At 32.8% G+C, this 20,310-nt stretch overlaps 2 protein-coding genes across 2 annotated transcripts; one reads left to right on the top strand and one right to left on the bottom strand.

Annotated features, from left to right (window-relative positions):
* Positions 1-12,055: 12,055 nt before the first annotated feature.
* LOC140866655 (anthocyanidin 3-O-glucoside 2'''-O-xylosyltransferase-like) lies at positions 12,056-13,670 on the bottom strand. The gene has a single exon (XM_073271684.1). It carries the CDS (start codon positions 13,658-13,660, stop codon positions 12,281-12,283), a length of 1,380 nt encoding a protein of 459 aa, XP_073127785.1. The 5' UTR covers positions 13,661-13,670; the 3' UTR covers positions 12,056-12,280.
* Positions 13,671-15,231: 1,561 nt separating this feature from the next.
* On the top strand, positions 15,232-15,816 carry LOC140894548 (uncharacterized). Its single transcript, XM_073303085.1, has one exon. The coding sequence runs from the start codon at positions 15,232-15,234 to the stop codon at positions 15,814-15,816; it is 585 nt and encodes a 194-aa protein (XP_073159186.1).
* Positions 15,817-20,310: the final 4,494 nt, after the last annotated feature.

Below are 20,310 nucleotides of genomic sequence, written 5' to 3'. Positions count from 1 at the left end.
GATCACAAAGAAATTTGTTGAGTTTTAATGATATATATTCTCATGGTTATGATACGGAAACAATAACCGAAGGAAATGAGAAATATATGTGTCTTACTACATATAAATCAGGAAAGAAATATGTAGTTGAAAAATTATCAATGCTCCCTACTGGATTGCATTATACACATATAAGGCCAATCGAATCAAATATGGTGGTTAATAGTTCTTCAATATTAACCAATTGACATGATTGATTGGGACATCCTGGTTCAATAATGATGCGAAGAATTATTGAAAATACGCATGGTCATCCATTGAAAGACCAGAAGATCTTTCAGAATAATAAGTTTCAATGTAAAGCATGTTCTCTTGAAAAATTTATTATAAGACAATCGCCAGCTAAAATCCAAACAGAATCACCCATATTTATTGAACGTATTCAGGGTGATATTTGTGGGCCAATTCATCCATCATGTGGACCATTTCGATATTTTATGGTATTGATCGATGCCTCCAGCAGATGGTCACATGTATGCTTATTGTTAACTCGGAATGTGGCATTTGCAAGAGTAATGACTCAAATAATAAAATTGCGGAATCAATTTTCCGATTATACAATCAAGAAAATAAGACTTGATAATGCTGGAGAATTTACTTCCCAAACTTTCAATGACTATTGTATGTCAATGGGAATTACTGTTGAACATCCTGTTGCTCATGTTCATACACAGAATGGATTAGCTGAATCATTGATTAAACATCTACAACTGATTGCTAGACCAATGATTATGAAAACAAAACTCCCTATTTCTATATGGGGACATGCAATTTTACATGTTGCGGCATTAATTCGCATCAGACCAAGTACATATCATAAATTCTCCCCATTGCAACTTGCATTTGGTAAAAAACCAAATATCTCTCATTTGAGAATTTTTGGATGTATGGTATATGTGCCTATTGCACCACCTCAAAGAACAAAAATGGGACCTCAAAGAAAGAATGGTATTTATATCGGCTATGATAGTCCATCAATCATTAGATATCTTGAGGCTCAGACAGGCGATGTGTTTACAGCACGGTTTGCTGATTGTCATTTTGATGAAAATAACTTCCCAATGTTAGGGGGAGAAAAGAAACACATCGAAAAAGAAATCACATGGTATGTACCATCATTATTACATTTGGATCCTAGAACTAAACAATGTGATAAAGATGTACAGCAAATTGTGCATTTGCAAAGAATAGCAAATCAAATGCCAGATGCATTTGCAGACACAAAAGGGGTAACAAAATCATATATACCTGCTGTAAATGCCCCTGCTCGAGTTGAAATTCCAAAGAAACAAAATGAAGACATTCATGATGTCATAAAACGCCTGAAGCGTGGAAGGCCAATCGGTTCAAAGGATAAAAATCCTCGGAAAAGAAAATACATAGAGAAAAATGATGATCAGAAAATAAAAAATGGTGTTTCAGAAGAAACACACGATGATGAAAATATTTTATCAGAACCACAAACTGACGAGAATCATGAAATCTCTATCAATTATATTAATACTGGAAAAATATGGAACCGAAAGAATGTACAAGATATTGATGAGATATTTTCGTACAATGTGGCATGTGACATCGTAAATGAAGATAATGAACCAAAATCTTTTGGTGAATGCAAAACTCGAAAGGATTGGTCAAAATGGAAAGATGCCATCCAGGTTGAATTAAATTCGCTAAATAAACGTAGTGTTTTTGGACCTATAGTCCTTACACCTAAAGGTGTTAAACCTGTTGGGTACAAATGGGTTTTTATTCGAAAGAGAAATGAGAAAAATGAAATAGTGAGATATAAAGCTCGACTTGTTGCACAAGGTTTTTCTCAAAAACCTGGAATTGATTATGAAGAAACATATTCTCCTGTTATGGATGCAATTACGTTTCGGTATTTGATCAGTTTAGCAGTGTCTGAAAACTTGGACATGCGTCTAATGGATGTTGTTACAGCTTATTTATACGGATCACTTGATAGTGATATATACATGAAAATCCCTGAAGGATTTAAGATGCTAGAAGCACAAAGTTCAGAACCCAGAGAATTTTATTCTGTGAAATTACAAAGATCATTGTATGGGTTAAAGCAATCCGGCCGAATGTGGTATAATCGGCTAAGTGAACACTTGATGAAAAAGGGATATGTAAATGATCCAATATGCCCTTGTGTTTTCATCAAGAAAACAACATCGGGATGCGTGATTATTGATGTATATGTTGATGATTTAAACATCATTGGAACGAATAAAGAAATTCAAGAAGTGATGTTATACTTGAAGGAAGAATTTAAAATGAAAGACCTTGGAAAAACCAAGTATTGTCTTGGTTTACAAATTGAACAAAAAGAATGTGGAATTTTTGTTCACCAGTCTAATTATACAGAGAAGGTCCTTAAACGTTTCAATATGGATCAATCAAATCCTTTAAGTACTCCAATGGTTGTCAGATCATTGAATATAGAAAATGATCCATTTCGTCCATGTGAAGATGATGAAGTTGTTCTTGGTCCTGAAGTACCATATCTAAGTGTCATTGGTGCCCTTATGTATCTTGCAAATTGCACTAGACCAGACATATCTTTTGCAGTAAATTTATTGGCAAGATTCAGTTCATGTCCAACGAAGAGGCACTGGAACGGAATTAAACATATATTCCGTTATTTACGAGGAACGACGGATTTGGGACTTTTGTATCCAAAAGATACAAATCAGAGAATAATTGGTTATGCTGATGCTGGATACTTATCTGATCCACATAAGGCACGTTCCCAAACCGGATATGTATTTACTCGTGGAGACACTGCAATCTCTTGGCGATCACAGAAACAAACACTTGTTACAACTTCATCAAATCATGCCGAGATTATTGCACTACATGAAGCAAGCCGTGAATGTGTCTGGCTTAAATCAATGACTCGGCATATCCAAACTTCTTGCGGATTATCAGTGGACAAGAATCCAATCACACTGTATGAAGATAATGCCGCATGTGTTGCCCAAATGAAAGAAGGATACATCAAAAGTGACAGAACTAAACATATTCCTCCTAAATTCTTTGCATACACTCAAGAGTTGGAGAAGAATAAAGATATTGATATCTGTTACATTCAATCAAGTGAGAACTCATCCGATCTCTTCACAAAGGCACTTCCCACGGCGATATTCAGAAAACACATTTATAATATTGGGATGCGCAATCTACGAAATATGTGAAGAATCATTCATGTTGACATCAGGGGGAGTTTACGTGGCTGCACTCTTTTTTCCTTACTATGGTTTTTGTCCCAATGGGTTTTTCCTAGTAAGGTTTTTAACGAGGCAGTATACAACACGTAATGGAGATAGTCATTCTATCATGATCATCATCACAAGGGGGAGTGTTGAAAATATATATAAATATATATTATTATTTATTGTTGAATGTTGAAGGTTGAAAGTTGAAAATTGAGTTGTAAAATATTGAAAATTAGTGTGTGATGATGTAATTAATGATGTATTAATTTTTGACTAATCTCCAATTGAGATCTATAAATAGGTCTCTCCATTTGTGTAGAAAAACACAATTGTGAAGAGAGAAAAATTTTATAAAGTGTAGAATTTGATAAATTTTGAGTTTTTGAGTTTTTACTTTTTACCGTAAATTTTTACTTTTTCACAACAATATGATCATTTTGTAGGCATGTGTAGCAAATAAACTTACATTTAAATCACTTTATTTGTGTTAGCTGTCGGTTGACAAAGATAGGCACTCAATCACTTCCAAGGAGATGTAACAACAAACAATTATTTCGATTTAATAAATGGTACAAGTTATTCGCTTTTTAGATTCACCGTATTTTCTTTTTTCTAAGAGTACAAGTATAGTATTAGTCAATTACAACAATGTAATAAAATTGTCCGCACAACCGATGAGACTTGAGCATTAATCCAAAATTTGCATATCTTGGGCAAAATAACTACTTAAATCTACCTAAATAAATTAAAAAAACTATCCGCAATCAACGAAAATTGAACCTGAGACCAATTGGTCTCAAGGCCTCACCCTTAACCATTGGGCTAAGGGCTCATTGGCAGTAGGATGACATATTTCCCCGCGGGTTCGAATACCCGCGGAAAAAACCCGAAACGGGGCGGGTTTGGGTGAGAAATTTTGGGTATGGATTCGGGTTCAGGGATTTTTAAAAATCCCCGAAACATATTGGGGCGGGTATGAGGATGTTATCCCCATCGCCGAACCCGTCCCGATAATAATAATAATAATAATAATAATAATAATAATAATAATAATAATAATAATAATAATAATAATAATAATATACAAATATTTTAATTATCAAATTTTATTAAATCTAAAATATTATTAAAAAATTAAAATTAAAAGTATTATTTGTATTAAGTTTATATATATTTTTATACATTATATATAATACTTCCGTTTATGATAGCGTAGTTTTTATAATATAAAAATATTATTTAAATCTCATTCATGTTACGTACACATATAAAATATTTATATTAGTATTTATATATATATATATATATATATATATATATATATATATATATATAGTTTTGATCACATGAGCAACCATCATGGGCAATTACGTGAGCAACAGCTGACGTGGCACCTTGGACATCCAATGAGTGATTGCCACGTAAGCTGTTGCTCACGTAGTTGCTCATGGTGGTTGCCCATGTGATGAAAACTCTCTGTCTCTCTCTCTCTCTATATATATATATATATATATATATATATATATATATATATATATATACACACATGGGCAACCACCATGAACAATATATATATATATAATTTATTCTGATAAATTTAAAAACAATATATAATCTTAACAAATTTTTGATACATATTTTTTTTAAAATAATAATTTTGATTTATATAAATATTTTGTATTTAAAATATTTTTATTAATTTTAAAAGTTAATATTATAATAATAAATTTGACCCAAAATATTTTAGGTATTTTATTATAAAATTGAATAATAATTTTTATATTTTCTTATATAATAAAATTTACTAATTCTTATATATATATATATATATATATATATATATATATATATATATTTGGGTATGAGTATGAGGATGAGAACTTGGTCCCCGGGGGATGGGTACGGGGAATCACCTATAAGAATTAATGGGGATCGGGGCGAGTATGGAGATCAGATTTGAATTCGGGGACGGGGATGGAGAAGACATCTCCGTCCCTGACCCGCTCCATTAACATTCCTAATTGGCAGATTCACCATATTTTCATTATATGAAGTTATGAACATCGTTTACATGATAACCTTACGCTTTTATTAACTTTAAAAATAAAATATTATAGACAAAAATGTAGGATTTTGAGTTGGGATGTCAATGAAACTGGTCTGAATCCGGTTCGATGGAGCAGGTCTAGATCCGGCCAAGTGGGTCCACACGCGTGTCCGGACCAACCAAAAATATATATATTAATATAGGAAAGTGTTATTTACACTTCAAAAAGTGTTAATAACACTCCACCTCATATAATTAATCAATTGTTAGATAAATTTACTCATGCATATATTTGCATTAAAGTATGAAACCTTGATTATAAAAAATATATATATAAAATATTTCGACATTCAATTTTATTTAAAAAATAAAATAAAAATTTAATATTTTAATAAATTACCATACTTTTTTATAACATAAAATAAAATATTTTTTATTACATACAAATAAAATAAAAAAAATTATAGCGATAAACATAAAATTTTGGATATTTTTTATTCAAGATATATAAAAGTACCAAATTTTGGTAATCTAAAGAGACAATAAATATATATATATATATATATATATATATATATATATTTAAATTATACTTTAAATCATAGAATAAAGTTTTTCTAAAAAAATTATCATTTCTTTATAATTTTTTAATTAAATTATATATTTAACATATTCAAATATATAAAATATCGATTTTTTTCATCTAAATAAAATTTGTTCATGTTCAAACAACTTTCTAGAATTAATTGTTTATTGCAAAAAAAATTTAATTCCAATAATAAAAATAGAAAAGATTAATATTTAAAATTTTTACAATATAAATATTATTTTAAAAAATTGATATATTTTACATATTTAAATTTTTAAGTATTATAATCAAGTTAAATTAAAAAAATAAGAAGATATGTTTTAAAAACCGGATGATCTGTATCAATATACTAACAAAAATATAAAATTCAATTGGTCAAATTAACTAAAAAAATTAAATCAAATTTATATGGCATATCAAATTTATATTTGTTAAAAATATAATTTAATTAAAATTTAAAAAATTATGATACATTAATTTTTTTAGAAAAAAATTATTCTAAGATTTTAAATAGTATAATTTAGATATATCTTTTTTATTATCATGTTAGATTAGCAAAATTTTGAAAGATCAAAATTTATACATCTTATACTTTTATATATCTTCAATAAAAAATAAACTAATATTTTATGTACCTCGGTATAATGTTTTCGTTATTTTAAATTTTATTTGTATATAATAAAAAAATATTTTATTTGTATATTATAAAAAAATATGAAAATTTCTTAAAATATTAAATGTTATTGTTTTTAAATAAAATTTTTAGTTGTTAATGTAGAAATGTTTTTTATTTAGTTGTTTGTTAGATAATCAAGATTTTATAATTTAAGGAATGTATATGTAATTTAAGAAAAATATATGTAAGGGTAAATTTGTCTAACAATTGATTAATTATATGAGGTGAAGTGTTATTAACACTTTTTGGCATGTAAATAACACTTCTCATTAATATATAAATATAATATATCTATGTATGTATATTAATAATATATAATTATATTTTTATATTAAATAATCAATAATTTATCCATAATTTGAGTTTATAATATTTTTGTATTAAAATGATTTTAATATATATGATATTTTTAATATGAAAATATATTGTTTTTGTAGTAACATGCTTATTTACATGCACCATGTTTTACAAAAATTAATGTTAAACATGATAAAGAGTTACACATAAATAAAGAGATTTAAATAGAATTAAAATATGAATTCTGAACTTCGCAACAACCGGACAGTTCGGAAGATCCGAACGTGATACTCTTCGGAAGCAGTGAAGTCAACATGGTCAACTTCGGAAGCAAGGGTGCAGTTCGGAACGACTGAACAGAAGATCGAAACTATCGAACCCTATCAGCCAAATTGTCCATGAGTAGTCATGGGATGAACTGACACATGACCCAGTTCGGACCATCCAAAGTGACAGATCGAAGCTTCCGATGAGATGGCCATGCCCATTAACTAAGAAAATGTGAATTTTGGATTAATCGAGTCTTATTTCTTGGTCATGTTATACCAGAAAAGAAATATCGGTGGATCCGAGTAAGGTGAAGGCAGTGTTGAATTGGGCACGACCTACGACGGTAGCTGAGATCCGTAGTTTTCTGGGTCTAGCTGGATATTATCGTCGGTTCATTGAGAATTTTGCTCAGTTAGCTAGACCTTTGACACAGCTTATCCGAAAGAATGTTACTTTGCTTGGTTTTCTGAATGTGAGAAATCTTTTAAAGAGATTCGTACACGTCTGACCACTGCACATGTGCTGGTTTTACCATCGGGATCAGGAGGCTATACGATTTACATTGATTCTTTTGGTCAGGGGCTAGGATGTGTACTGTTGCAACACGAGCATGTAATATCTTATGCTTCTCGACAATTGAAGACACAGATCAGACTAGAACATTTAGCCAATGTAGGGAATACATCTGGATTTCATTAGCAATCAAATGGATTATTGTGTTTGTCCAATCGAGTGGTAGTGTCGGATGATGTTGAGCTGCGGAATGATATTTTTATCACACATTCACATGAGTCGATTAACAGTTCACCTTGGAAGCATGAAGATGCATAAGGATTTGCGATCTAGATTTTGGTGGAAACGAATGAAGTTAAGTGTGTATCTGTTCGTTTCAAAATGCCTTATTTATCAGCAAGTCAATGCGGAGCATAGGCGATCAGGTGGTCTAATGCAGAGTCTAGAGATTCCCGAATAAAAGTGAGAACATGTGACTTTTGATTTTATTACACACTTGCTTATGACCTCTACATAGTGTGATGTCATCTAGGTCGTTGTGGATCGATTGACTAAATATGTACACTTTATTCCTTACAATCTTGAGTACTCATTTGATCGCATAACATGCTTATACATCCAGGAAATTGTGAGATTTCATGGTGTTCCATTGAACATTTTCGGTGATCGAGATCCGCGATTCATCTCACATTTTTTGGGATGTTTTAGCAAGCGTTAGGCATCACACTGAGTATGAGTACAACATATCATCCTGAGACGGATGAACATTCGGAGAGGACAATACGTACTCTCGAGGATATTTTGCGAGTTTCTGTCATGGACTTGGGTTTGTAATGTCGGTTGTATTCCATCGGTTTATCTTGTAATTAGTAAGTTTTTAAGTTTCCGCAATAAACTCGGTTAAGTTTGAATAATCACTGTTTTTATCAATTAAACTAGTTTCATGCTTAAGACTGCTAGTTAGTAGGTGATCTGGACGGATCACTACAATTATAATTTTTCTTTTGTTGTTAATTATTAATTAATAAAAAATGATATACATTTTAACTTATAATTAATATAATTTTAATAAATAAAATGATGTTTTGTTAATTTTTTAACTTATTTAAATTTTTAAAAATATAAATTTTAAATTATAGAAAATTTGATGGGTTTAACCGGATTAGATCCGCCGAGCTCGCGAAGCGGGTCTCGGATTTGCTCAAACCCAGTCTTGTTGTCATCCCTAATTTTAAGAGAACGTTCAATAATTTATTGATCTCATGAAGAAGTATATATATACATATAATGTACACAAGTCTATCAATCCAGATAACTACATGGTAATAACCTAAGATAAACTATATCCAAAAAAAAAAAATCAGAAAAAGGTATAAAATTAAATAAAATCCTAGCAATTGTATATCCAATAAAAAAACATTCCACGAGATACTCCAATTAATATCGGTATCATAAACCAAAATTTTTTTAGAAAAATCGAATCCAAGCTTAGCACCATTGTGAATATCCGCCATGGAAGAAATGTCAAAGAAGCAGCTTCACGTAGCTCTGTTTCCATGGCTGGCAATGGGGCACATCAATCCCTACATCCACCTCTCCAACCAGCTAGCTAAAAATCAATTAAATATATATTACGAACAAATTTTCAGTGCATGCATTCATGAAATTTTATATGATATGATTATGATTATGTATGAGTTGAACAAAATTATTTTCTTGATGTAAATTGAAGTAGTGTGACATAAGGGTGGTTATCCACCATACGATATATGATTTATGCGGTAGTTTACTACCATAGGAGGTGATTTATCACCGCCACGTACGTTGGTTCAGGAAACTGATCAGTCGACACAGATAAGCGTCACACTTACGGATAGGACCATAGACTGTTCATAAAATACCATGCTCAACTATGTTATGTATGATGAAGAAAGATGATGTTTAGGCTTAAGATTTATGATTCAGCATTTATGTTATGAAAATTATTTCCATGCATGCTCATGTATCATGCATATGTATTAGTATGATTATGTGATGCATTATTTTAAACCTTGTCATCCAAGTTTAGACATGTTGAGCCCCCAGGCTCACTACGCTTATATGGTGCAGGTGAGACAGATGACTTTTTTGTAGCTCTTACCGGTGGTGAGGACGTATGAGCTCACGGAACAGTGGCCCCGTGACCGTTGCATGTTTTTGGATTATTTCAGATACATTTTTATTATGTTGTTGATTTTTAAGCAAATTATACTTTTACTTTAGTATTTCCGCACTTGGTGTTTTTGGAGCATGCAAAACTTATTTTTTATTTCATGCATGATAATATTTATCTTTTATTTTGAATTACATATATGTATGGGCATATATGTATTGATATTATTTAAAAATAAAAAAAAAATTCGCATTTAAGTTTAAAGAGTCCTAGATGTTTCAGAAGACCTATTTATAGATCCACATTTGAGATTAGTCCAAAAATTAATACATCATCATCTACATCATCACACACTAATTTTTCATATTTTACAACTCAATATTCAACATTCAACATTCAATATTCAATATTCAACATAATAATAATAATAATAATAATAATAATATATTTTTCAACAGTTTTAAAATTATTATAATATCCCATCATATTTAAAATTTTTCTGCACTCGGAGTATGAAAGTAGATCATCAGGTCACAAACTTTTATTATATTGTCTTATGGATCAATTTGTAAAATGAATCTATGATCTATCCAACTATAAAAATTTTTTGATGTTTCAAGTATTATTTTTAATGTATCGAATTGATTCGTTTCATAAAAAAAAACATTATTTTGTAATGCTTTTTGAACTAATATATTAATAAACCGGACAAGATTCGGAAATCTAAGAAAAGACAGCAATGGCTAGTCAAAACAAGAAACGTAAGAGTAATAAATTTGAATTACAAAAATGTCATTTCTAGAAAATGTTATATGTTGTTTTGTTATTATTTTTTCACTACTGTACGACGACTGCATACCTGGTATTGGTTATCTATCCGACCATCTATATTCACACTTTAAAAAAAATGTAGATGCCATAACATTAATGTGTAAATTACCCAAAACTCCTTAAAATCTCCGATATTCAAGATTAGTTCCCAGGATTACGGGTTGTTTTAATCTCTTTCAAACGGAAAAAGATCCTATATTGTGGAGAGAAACAACATTGGTGTTGTGCATTGAAAAAGCCTTGATTTGCAATATTTCATGTGTGTAATTAATTAAACATATTATTTTTTTAATCATGTGATATGAATTAGAGAAGTTAATTCAATACACAGTATCTTGTACTGTTTTTTTCTCCACAGCAAATGATCCAGATCCCTTTCAAACAGTAGACTTTTCAACCAAATTAAACACATATTTTTACGATAACAATTTGGAAAAGTAAAGGGAAATTTTGAAGTGCGGAGAAATGTTAAAATATATTAATGATAGACATATCAATCATCCAATACATAAGGTATAAAACTCGAAGAAGAAAATATGATTCTATGTCTATATATATATTTTTAAACTTGAGAAATTTTAATACATGTATGAAAAATTTAATAGCAAGAATTTTTATTCTATTTTCTGCTATTTTTTTGTGCATGATAAATAAATTATTCTAGTAGTATTAACTTTTGAGTGATGCTACATGTACAACGAAATTTGTACACCAAATCTTACAACACAAAAAATTCAATACTAAAATCTATCAAAATCTTAGGATACATTAAATACAAAATCTCACGATATTATTGTTGTAAATATCGTTGTACACGATATTTGTTGTACCTCTATCATTTTTCTTAACTTTTTATCAGAATCACTTTAATTAATTTGGACGATGAACTTTATTATATGACAAATTTTTGGATTTCAATTAAGTTAAGTAGAAGCTAACCCAAAATCTGAGTTAGAAACCAAAAATTTGATATATTTTATAACGATATTTACAATAATTATATCGTGGGTTTTTGCTATTATATCGTGAAATTTTAAGGTTATATCGTGAGATTTTGTATGAGATTAATTTGATAGAGAAAATTTGTGTATAGATTTTTTTATGATGTAAGATATGTTAGTACAAATTTATACATGTAGCATTCTTATTAAATGTAATCACATTTGTCTTTTTGCTGACGAACACTTCCTGAAATTCAGATTCCCGATTCGACCGAGTAAATTAAACCCATCAATTTTTACCATTACAACTTGGAACTAATTAAGTAGTGTTTGGGAGCGTTTCTTAAAATCACTTCTCAACTTTTTCGTTAACAAAATTTTGAAATTTTGTAAAATTTTATTAACGAAAAGCTGAGAAGTACTTCCTAGAAGCTCTCCCAAACACTACCTTAGTCTGAAAAGAAAATTATACATGATAAATTCAATAGTGATACCATTAATCATTACGACTCCAAATTTAGAAAAAGATAACACAACATCAATCTTAATCACGAGAGAGTAAGAAAATATCAATCATAACATTGAACTTAATGACAAGATAGTAATTATTGTTATGAAATCTCCGTTACAAACCCGATCAAGATTCAAATAAGTTCTCAGTATCCATAATTGATTGCCGTAAAACTGAGATTGAAATCACCTTAAATTAGTTGATGCAAATTTTCGATGAAGTTATCGATATAATGATCGTAAAATCCAGGTTTGGACAGAGTTTCCTTCCAGCGAAGATGATTTTGCTGGATCGTCTTCCCCAATTGGCTGTCTTGTTCCATCAAAGATTTAATGGCAATGCACAAATCCTCCTTGGAAAACCATGCATTCTCGCCACTTTCCACCTCCACAGCCACTTTCATCTCCTCCGCCAGCAGCCGAGCGTTCAGGATTTGATCTCCCAGCCATGGAACCACCACGATCTGACACTCACTCAGCACAGATTCCCACATGGATCCGATCCCGCAGTGACTCACGAAGCAGCCCACCGAAGGATGCTTCAGAATCTGAGTCTGCTGCACCCACCCGTCGTGAACCACGCCCATGTCCCCGACCCTGTCCAAGAATCCCTCCGGCAGAGCTTCTTCAATGGAGTTTGCGCCGTGTGGTTTCGACAGGGCGAGGAAGAAAGGCATCCCCGTCATCTCGAAACCAAGTACCAGCTCCTGAAACTGCTCCTTTCGCATGGTGTTCTGGCTTCCGAACGCGCAATAAAGAACGGATTTTGGCTTGAATTTGCTCAGCCATTTGTCCCATTTCTCTTCTAAAACAGTTTTGGGAGCCTGGGGAAGAACAGGGCCAGATAGAAAAACTGGTTTCTTGTACTGGCTGGCGAGGTAATCACACATGGGGCCTTCTAGTTCGCGAACGGTTCGGGTACCGATGGCGTCGCAGTCCCGCAACGCGGAGGTGATGCGGACGTCGAAAGTGATGTCTCCGTAAGTGGAACAGAGAAAAGACAGAGCCTGCGCCTCGTGGCGGCGGCGACGGATGACGACTGTTTTGGAAGGATACCCCTGTGGAGGCTCCGCCAGTTCATCGTCCGTCATCTGCCTATCTTTGGGGAAGTGCCTCGCGGGGACAACCCCGATAGCCATGGACGAGGCGGAAACGATGTTGTAGCAAACAGTTTTGAAGCCGATCTTGGCAGCGAGGTTGGTGATCCAGTGGGCGAAATCGAAAAGAACGATATCGGGTTTGAGAAGCGAAAGAAGGTCCTCCACTTGATCAGACATGGCGTCGAAGGCTATGGCGAGCGGGTCCTTGGCGCTGTAGTCGATGTCGGCTGTGGTTTCGGCGCCGAGGGGGAGGCCTGGGACGTGAGGGACTGCCACAGTGTAGAATTTGATCAAGTGTGAGTAAATGTTTTGGTTTTGGAGTTTAAGCAAGCCTTTGTTGGGAAGAAGAAAGGAGATTCGGTGGCCCCTGTTGGCGAGGTCGTTGGATAGAGTGGCGAAGGGGATTATGTGCCCCATGCCGATCCATGGAAACATGGCTATGTGCAGCTTTGGTTTCTCTGAATTATTCATTCTCTCTTGTTTTTTGTTTTGTTTTTTTGCATGGAAGTATGTTGAGTTTGGAGGCAAATATATAATGATCATCCGGGAGTACTAGACATATGTAGGAGGTGTGACTGCAGAGTGGGCAACGGATCCCACATCATAACGCAGGCCCAACGTCAAGCATTGGCCCCAAGGTGAATAATCAAATTCTACTTGAAGGACAACCTAATTGAAATGTATTAATACATGTGAAATTTATTATTTTTTTAGTAGATCCCCATGTATTAGTGAATGATTATTCTTAGATTTATTATGAGATAGTGACGAAAAATTACAACTTACCCATGGTATTACCCCATGAGACATGTGGATATATTTTATTTGTTCAAATCATGTGGGCCCCATATAATTCAGTGGGACCCACATGATTTAAACCAACCAGTGATTGCCATCTACCCCATGGGGTAATACCCATAGGGTAGGATCGAAGCTACATCCCATGGGGTAGGATCGAAGCTACCGATAGTGACCTTGTAATTAGCACGAAATATTTCGTTCCCAGCCCTCTAGGGTTGCCTCGGACGCGTGCATGGCCAGAAGTGGTCGGAGTCTAGGCATTAATCATCACGTGGCCACCTGCATCGCTGCTGCTTTGATCCCTCCGACTCTCTTTTGGATTTGATGGGATGAAAGCCCAATTTGTTAATTAATAAAATAAGCCCAAGTTTATGAGCCCAAGAGATAAGGGCCCAAGCCCGCGAAACACTCCTAAAACATCTATAAATACATGTGTCTCTCTTATATTGGGTTTTCCTGCATTTTTGACACTCGAGTTGTTTCTCTCTAACTTGAGTTTTCTTATTTTGGAAGATTATCCTTGTGCTCTTGGCTGACTTGAGCGTCGGAGTGCCTACGCCGGGAAACCGTCCGTCGCCTCTGACATTTCATTGTGACGCGGGTGACGATCCACGAAGTTTCAGTTTACGCTACAGGGTTCACTTTACTCTACGTGTTTACCTTACGCTACAGGGTTTACTCTACGCTACGTGTTTACCTTACGCTACAGGGTTCACTCTACGCTACGTGTTTACCTTACGTTGCGAGGTTCACCTTACGCTACGTGTTTACCTTACGCTACAAGGTTCACCTACTCTACGTGAGTGCTCTACGTTGCAAGGTTCCGACTACAGACCTAATGCACCAGTACTTGTATTTTTTGGCTACATCAGCTTGGCGCCGTCTGTGACAAACTGTTTACCTCGTCACTCAGAATGGATAATCAGTCTCACAACTCTCAAGATACTGAAAATGATGGACTACCACATCAATCGACAATGAATATTACACAGGCAGAATTGAGAACTATGTTAGAGGAGACCGCCGCCCGCGCTGCGAGTGAAGCATTGACAAGATTCTTGGAGTCCTAACAACATGACAAGGCCGAGAAGATAGCCGACGAAAATGGTTTATCCAACGCTAACCCGAAAGATGACGCACAAAAGAAAACAACAAATGAAGAAAAAACTCCACCACTTAATTCCAAGAAGAAGACAACCCATAGAGAGGATGAGGCTCAGAGTCAAGCTCAGAGCACCCCAATGAATGAAGAAGAAAAATCCTTGGCAATTCTACCTGCCAGACGCAGCCCATTCACTACTGCTATCCTAGCTGAATCATTGCCCAAGGGAATGAAAATCGCCAATCTTACAGAATATGAAGGAACGGGTGATCCACAAGATCACCTCGACAAATTTTATGCGAAAGCAAATTTATATGACATAAGTGATGCTGCTTACTGCAAGATATTCCAAACCACTCTGTCAGGGCGTGCACTATCTTGGTTTAACAAATTAGCTTCGGGAACCATTGAAAATCTGGAACAATTAACTCAACGTTTTCTCCATCAATTTTCAATCAACAAAAAGTATCCGAAAACCGCAGCATATTTGTTTACAATTATTCAAAAGAAAGGAGAAGTCTTACGAGACTATGTACAACGGTTCACACAAGCCGTCCATGAAGTTCCTCATGTTAACCATGACTTGCTAGCAGGAATAATTCAACAGAACCTTCGACACAAAAATTTCAAAGAGTCGATTGCAGGGAAGCCCCCAACTAGCCTAGAAGAATTACTGGAAAGGGCAGAAAAATACATTCGCATAGAAGAGTCTATCGAGCCATGATACCTGGGGAAGAGAAGAAGGGAGGAAGAGAAACCAAAAAATAAGAGAAAAGATTATAGGAGAACGCCTCAAACCCACAACTCCAGGTCACCCTCTTGAATGCACGTCGGATAAACGTAATGATTGTGGCTGAACAACAGGGGTTATTGCAGCCCCCACACCCGATGAAGGAGAACCCTAAACGACATCGATCGGAGAAGTATTGTCGTTTCTATAAGGATAAAGGGCACACTACTGAAGATTGTTTCAGCCTCCGTGCTAAGATAGAAAGGTTAATCAAGCTAGGATACTTGGCCGATTACGTGGATAAGTCTCGCAGTCAACAACGAGATAACAAAAACCACGACAAAAACCGTTAGCGCAAACAACATAAAGAGCGAGGGGATACAAGTAAAAAAACCCAACCAGAGAGAAGTGAATATGCCCACAGGAGGCACAATATCTGTCATAGCCGGAGGGCCTGCTTGCGGTGATACAAATCATGCTTGGAAAAATTTGGCACGTGCAACCAGAGGAGATCATCCATACTCACGCCCAGTCTTCACCCAAATAGTACATGAGATTTCAAGACCAAGTGAAGAGGTGTCATTTGGAAATGTAGACTTGGAAACCTCTCGAGATGAACACAACGATGCCCTCATAATTTCTACCATAATTTTTAATTTTTGGGTGAAAAAAATACTAGTGGACTCCGGAAGTTCAGCAGAGATAATTTTTACGGGGCATTCCAGAAAATGGGAATAAGCAACACACAACTAATGCAAGTGAAAACTCCTCTCAACGGTTTTGTGATAATGCCATGCATCTATCATAAGAAACTCTACGGGAAGTCGTAGATAGTCAGGTTGCCGCATCTCTTCTTCAATAGACCAAATGCTCTTTCGATTACATTACGAGCTTGTGAGTATCTCCAATTGAAAAGCTCCTTGTAGTTTTGTGGTCCATAAGCACGGTCGCCCCATGCGTCCCTATGATATCTAACTCGTCGAAACGGAGTCAAAAATCCTTGATGTTTGCATAGCCATTATCACATAGGTAATAAGAACCTGCATTATTTTCAGAACGTTAAATTACTCATGTTAGAAATATATGGCCAAGTACAAACATAAAATAAATACATACACTAGTTAATTCAAACCTCTTGGAACTTTGAAACTATCATCTCCAGTGAGTGCATCTCTTAAAACCCGTGCATCTGCTGCTGAGCCCTCCCAACCAGTCAATGCATATATAAAGTTCATGTTTATGTCACATACACCCTGTACGTTCACCGCAATAGTACCTTTTCTTGTTCTATATTTTGCTCTATCTTGGCAGGGTACATGTACGGCAATATGTGTCCCGTCTAGTGCACCTAAACAACCCTACAATAGTTGATAACAAAAAATCCCAGTATAGTGTTACACTTCTAATGCTGCTGATCGACAGTACTGCCTTCTTTATCACATGTTTACAAAGTAATATAAGTACCTTAAACCATTTCCAGGTTTCATTTGGACAAGTTTCATCAATAGGAGTAGGCTTCACAAGAAGTAGTGAGTGTAACTTCAGCACACCCTGCAATACTTCATGAAAATGTGCACTAACTGTCTGTCCACTACGATTATAGTCATGTCCAGTTACACGGTTTTTTTTTATGATGCGCCAATATAGACAAAAACATAGCTACCTTTTCCTCAACACGTACATATCTAGAATCAACTACGCCTCCAACGTTAGTCACTAGATAACATAGACGTGCAAATGCATTGCGATTCATTCTCAGATTAACAACACATTGGACATCTCCAGCGTCAATGATCCTATGCAAATGACTCATTTGGGCATTTATTCTACCTGTCATTGTGTAAGAAGCAGTCGGTCTGCGACGGCCACTGCGTGGCCGCTCCAACATTCTTCGACGATGTCGTATTAAAAGACATATCATCAAATACATTCGACACAACATTTGGTGTACCATTAACAAGATGAGCTGTTTCTACGTTTTCTGTCCATCTTGCAAGTTTACTGAAACAAATAAAAGTAGTCTGTTTTGTACAACCATAATAAAGGCGTTGATTGCGTAACGAAAAAATCACGACTCATTCCATATATTCAAAACGAACAATATATAAACATATTCGAATGAGCATAAGCGCAAACATTCATATGACAAGTAGTAAAAAAACATAAATGAAATGAAGTACCATTCAAATATCAGAATCTCTTGAAAAAAATGTTGTCCTAAATAATGTTAAAGAATAATCTCTTGAGCTCAATATACACACAGAACACGTGAATCAAGTTCAAGCCAACGCATTAATTTTATCTCTACTGTTAAATTTCAATACCTGAGTACTGCATAAACGGATGTGATTCCGAATTTATTTTTTTTAGCTCCGATGCTGCTGCGACTACGCTCACCATGGGAATGGTTTTTGTTGGAAAATGTTCCGATTACCAGCGTAGGAATCCGACATGAACAAAAAAATGTATATAAGCTGTTGCTCACGTAGTTGCTCATAGTGGTTGCCCATGTGATGAAAACTCTATATATATATATATATATAATTTATTCTGATAAATTTAGAAATAATATATAATCTTAATAAATTTTTGATACATATGTTTTTTTAAAATAATAATTTTGATTTATAGAAATATTTTTTATTTAAAATATTTTTATTAATTTTAAAACTTAATATTATAATAAAAAAATTTGACCCAAAATATTTTGGTATTTTTATTATAAAATTGAATAATAATTTTTATATTTTCTTATATAATAAAATTTACTATTTCATATATATATATATATATATATATATATATATATATATATATATATATATATTTTCGGGTATGAGTATGGGGATGGGGACTTGGTCCCCGGGGGATGGGTACGGGGAATCACCTATAAGAATTAATGGGGATCGGGGCGAGTATGGAGATCAGATTTGAATTCGGGAACGGGGATGGAGAAGACATCTCCGTCCCTGACCCGCTCCATTGTCATCCCTAATTGGCAGATTCACCATATTTTCATTATATGAAGTTATGAACATCGTTTACATGATAACCTTACACTTTTATTAACTTTAAAAATAAAATATTATAGAAAAAAATGTAGGATTTTGAGTTGGGATGTTAATGAAACTGGTCTGAATTCGGTCCCACATTGAATCCGCTTCGATGGAGCAGGTCTAGATCCGGCCAAGCGGGTCCACACGCGTGTCCGGACCAACCAAAAATATATATATTAATATAGAATAGTGTTATTTACACTCCAAAAAGTGTTAATACAACTCCACCTCATATAATTAATGAATTGTTAGATAAATTTACTCATGCATATATTTGCATTAAAGTATGAAAGCTTGATTATAAAAAAATATATATATAAAATATTTTGACATTAAATTTTATTTAAAAATAAAATAAAAATTTAATATTTTAATAAATTACCATACTTTTTTATAACATAAAATAAAATATTTTTTATTACATACAAATAAAATAAAATAAAAATTATAGCGATAAACATAAAATTTTGGATATTTTTTATTCAAGATATATAAAAGTACCAAATTTTGGTAATCTAAAGAGACAATTATATATATATATATATATATATATATATATTTAAATTATACTTTAAATCATAGAATAAAGTTTTTCTAAAAAATTATCATTTTTTCTAATTTTTTAATTAAATTATATATTTAACATATTCAAATATATAAAATATCGATTTTTTTCATCTAAATAAAATTTGTTCATGTTCAAACAACTTTCTAGAATTAATTGTTTATTGCAAAAAAAATTTAATTCCAATAATAAAAATAGAAAATATTAATATTTAAAATGTGTACAATATAAATATTATTTTAAAAAATTTATATATTTTACATATTTAAATTTTTAAATATTATAATCAAGTTAAATTAAAAAAATAAGAAGATATGTTTTAAAAACCGGATGATCTGTATCAATATACTAACGAAAATATAAAATTCAATTGGTCAAATTAACTAAAAAAATTAAATCAAATTTATATGGCATATCAAATTTATATTTGTTAAAAATATAATTTAATTAAAAATTTAAAAAATTATGATACATTAATATTTTTAGAAAAAATTATTCTAAGATTTTAAATAGTATAATTTAGATATATCTTTTTTATTATCATGTTAGATTAGCAAAATTTTGAAAGATCAAAATTTATACATCTTATACTTTTATATATCTTCAATAAAAAATAAACTAATATTTTATGTACCTCGGTATAATGTTTTCGTTATTTTAAATTTTATTTGTATATAATAAAAGAATATTTTATTTGTGTATTATAAAAAAATATGAAAATTTCTTAAAATATTAAATGTTATTGTTTTTAAATAAAATTTTTAGTTGTTAATGTAGAAATGTTTTTTTATTTAGTTGTTTGTTAGATAATCAAGATTTTATAATTTAAGGAATGTATATAAGTAATTTAAGGAAAATATATGTAAG

This window comes from Henckelia pumila, chromosome 4 (assembly GCF_033568475.1).
Source record: "Henckelia pumila isolate YLH828 chromosome 4, ASM3356847v2, whole genome shotgun sequence".
NCBI lineage: Eukaryota > Viridiplantae > Streptophyta > Magnoliopsida > Lamiales > Gesneriaceae > Henckelia > Henckelia pumila.
Note: the sequence above shows the minus strand (reverse complement) of the source record. Positions and strands in the feature narration are given on the sequence as shown.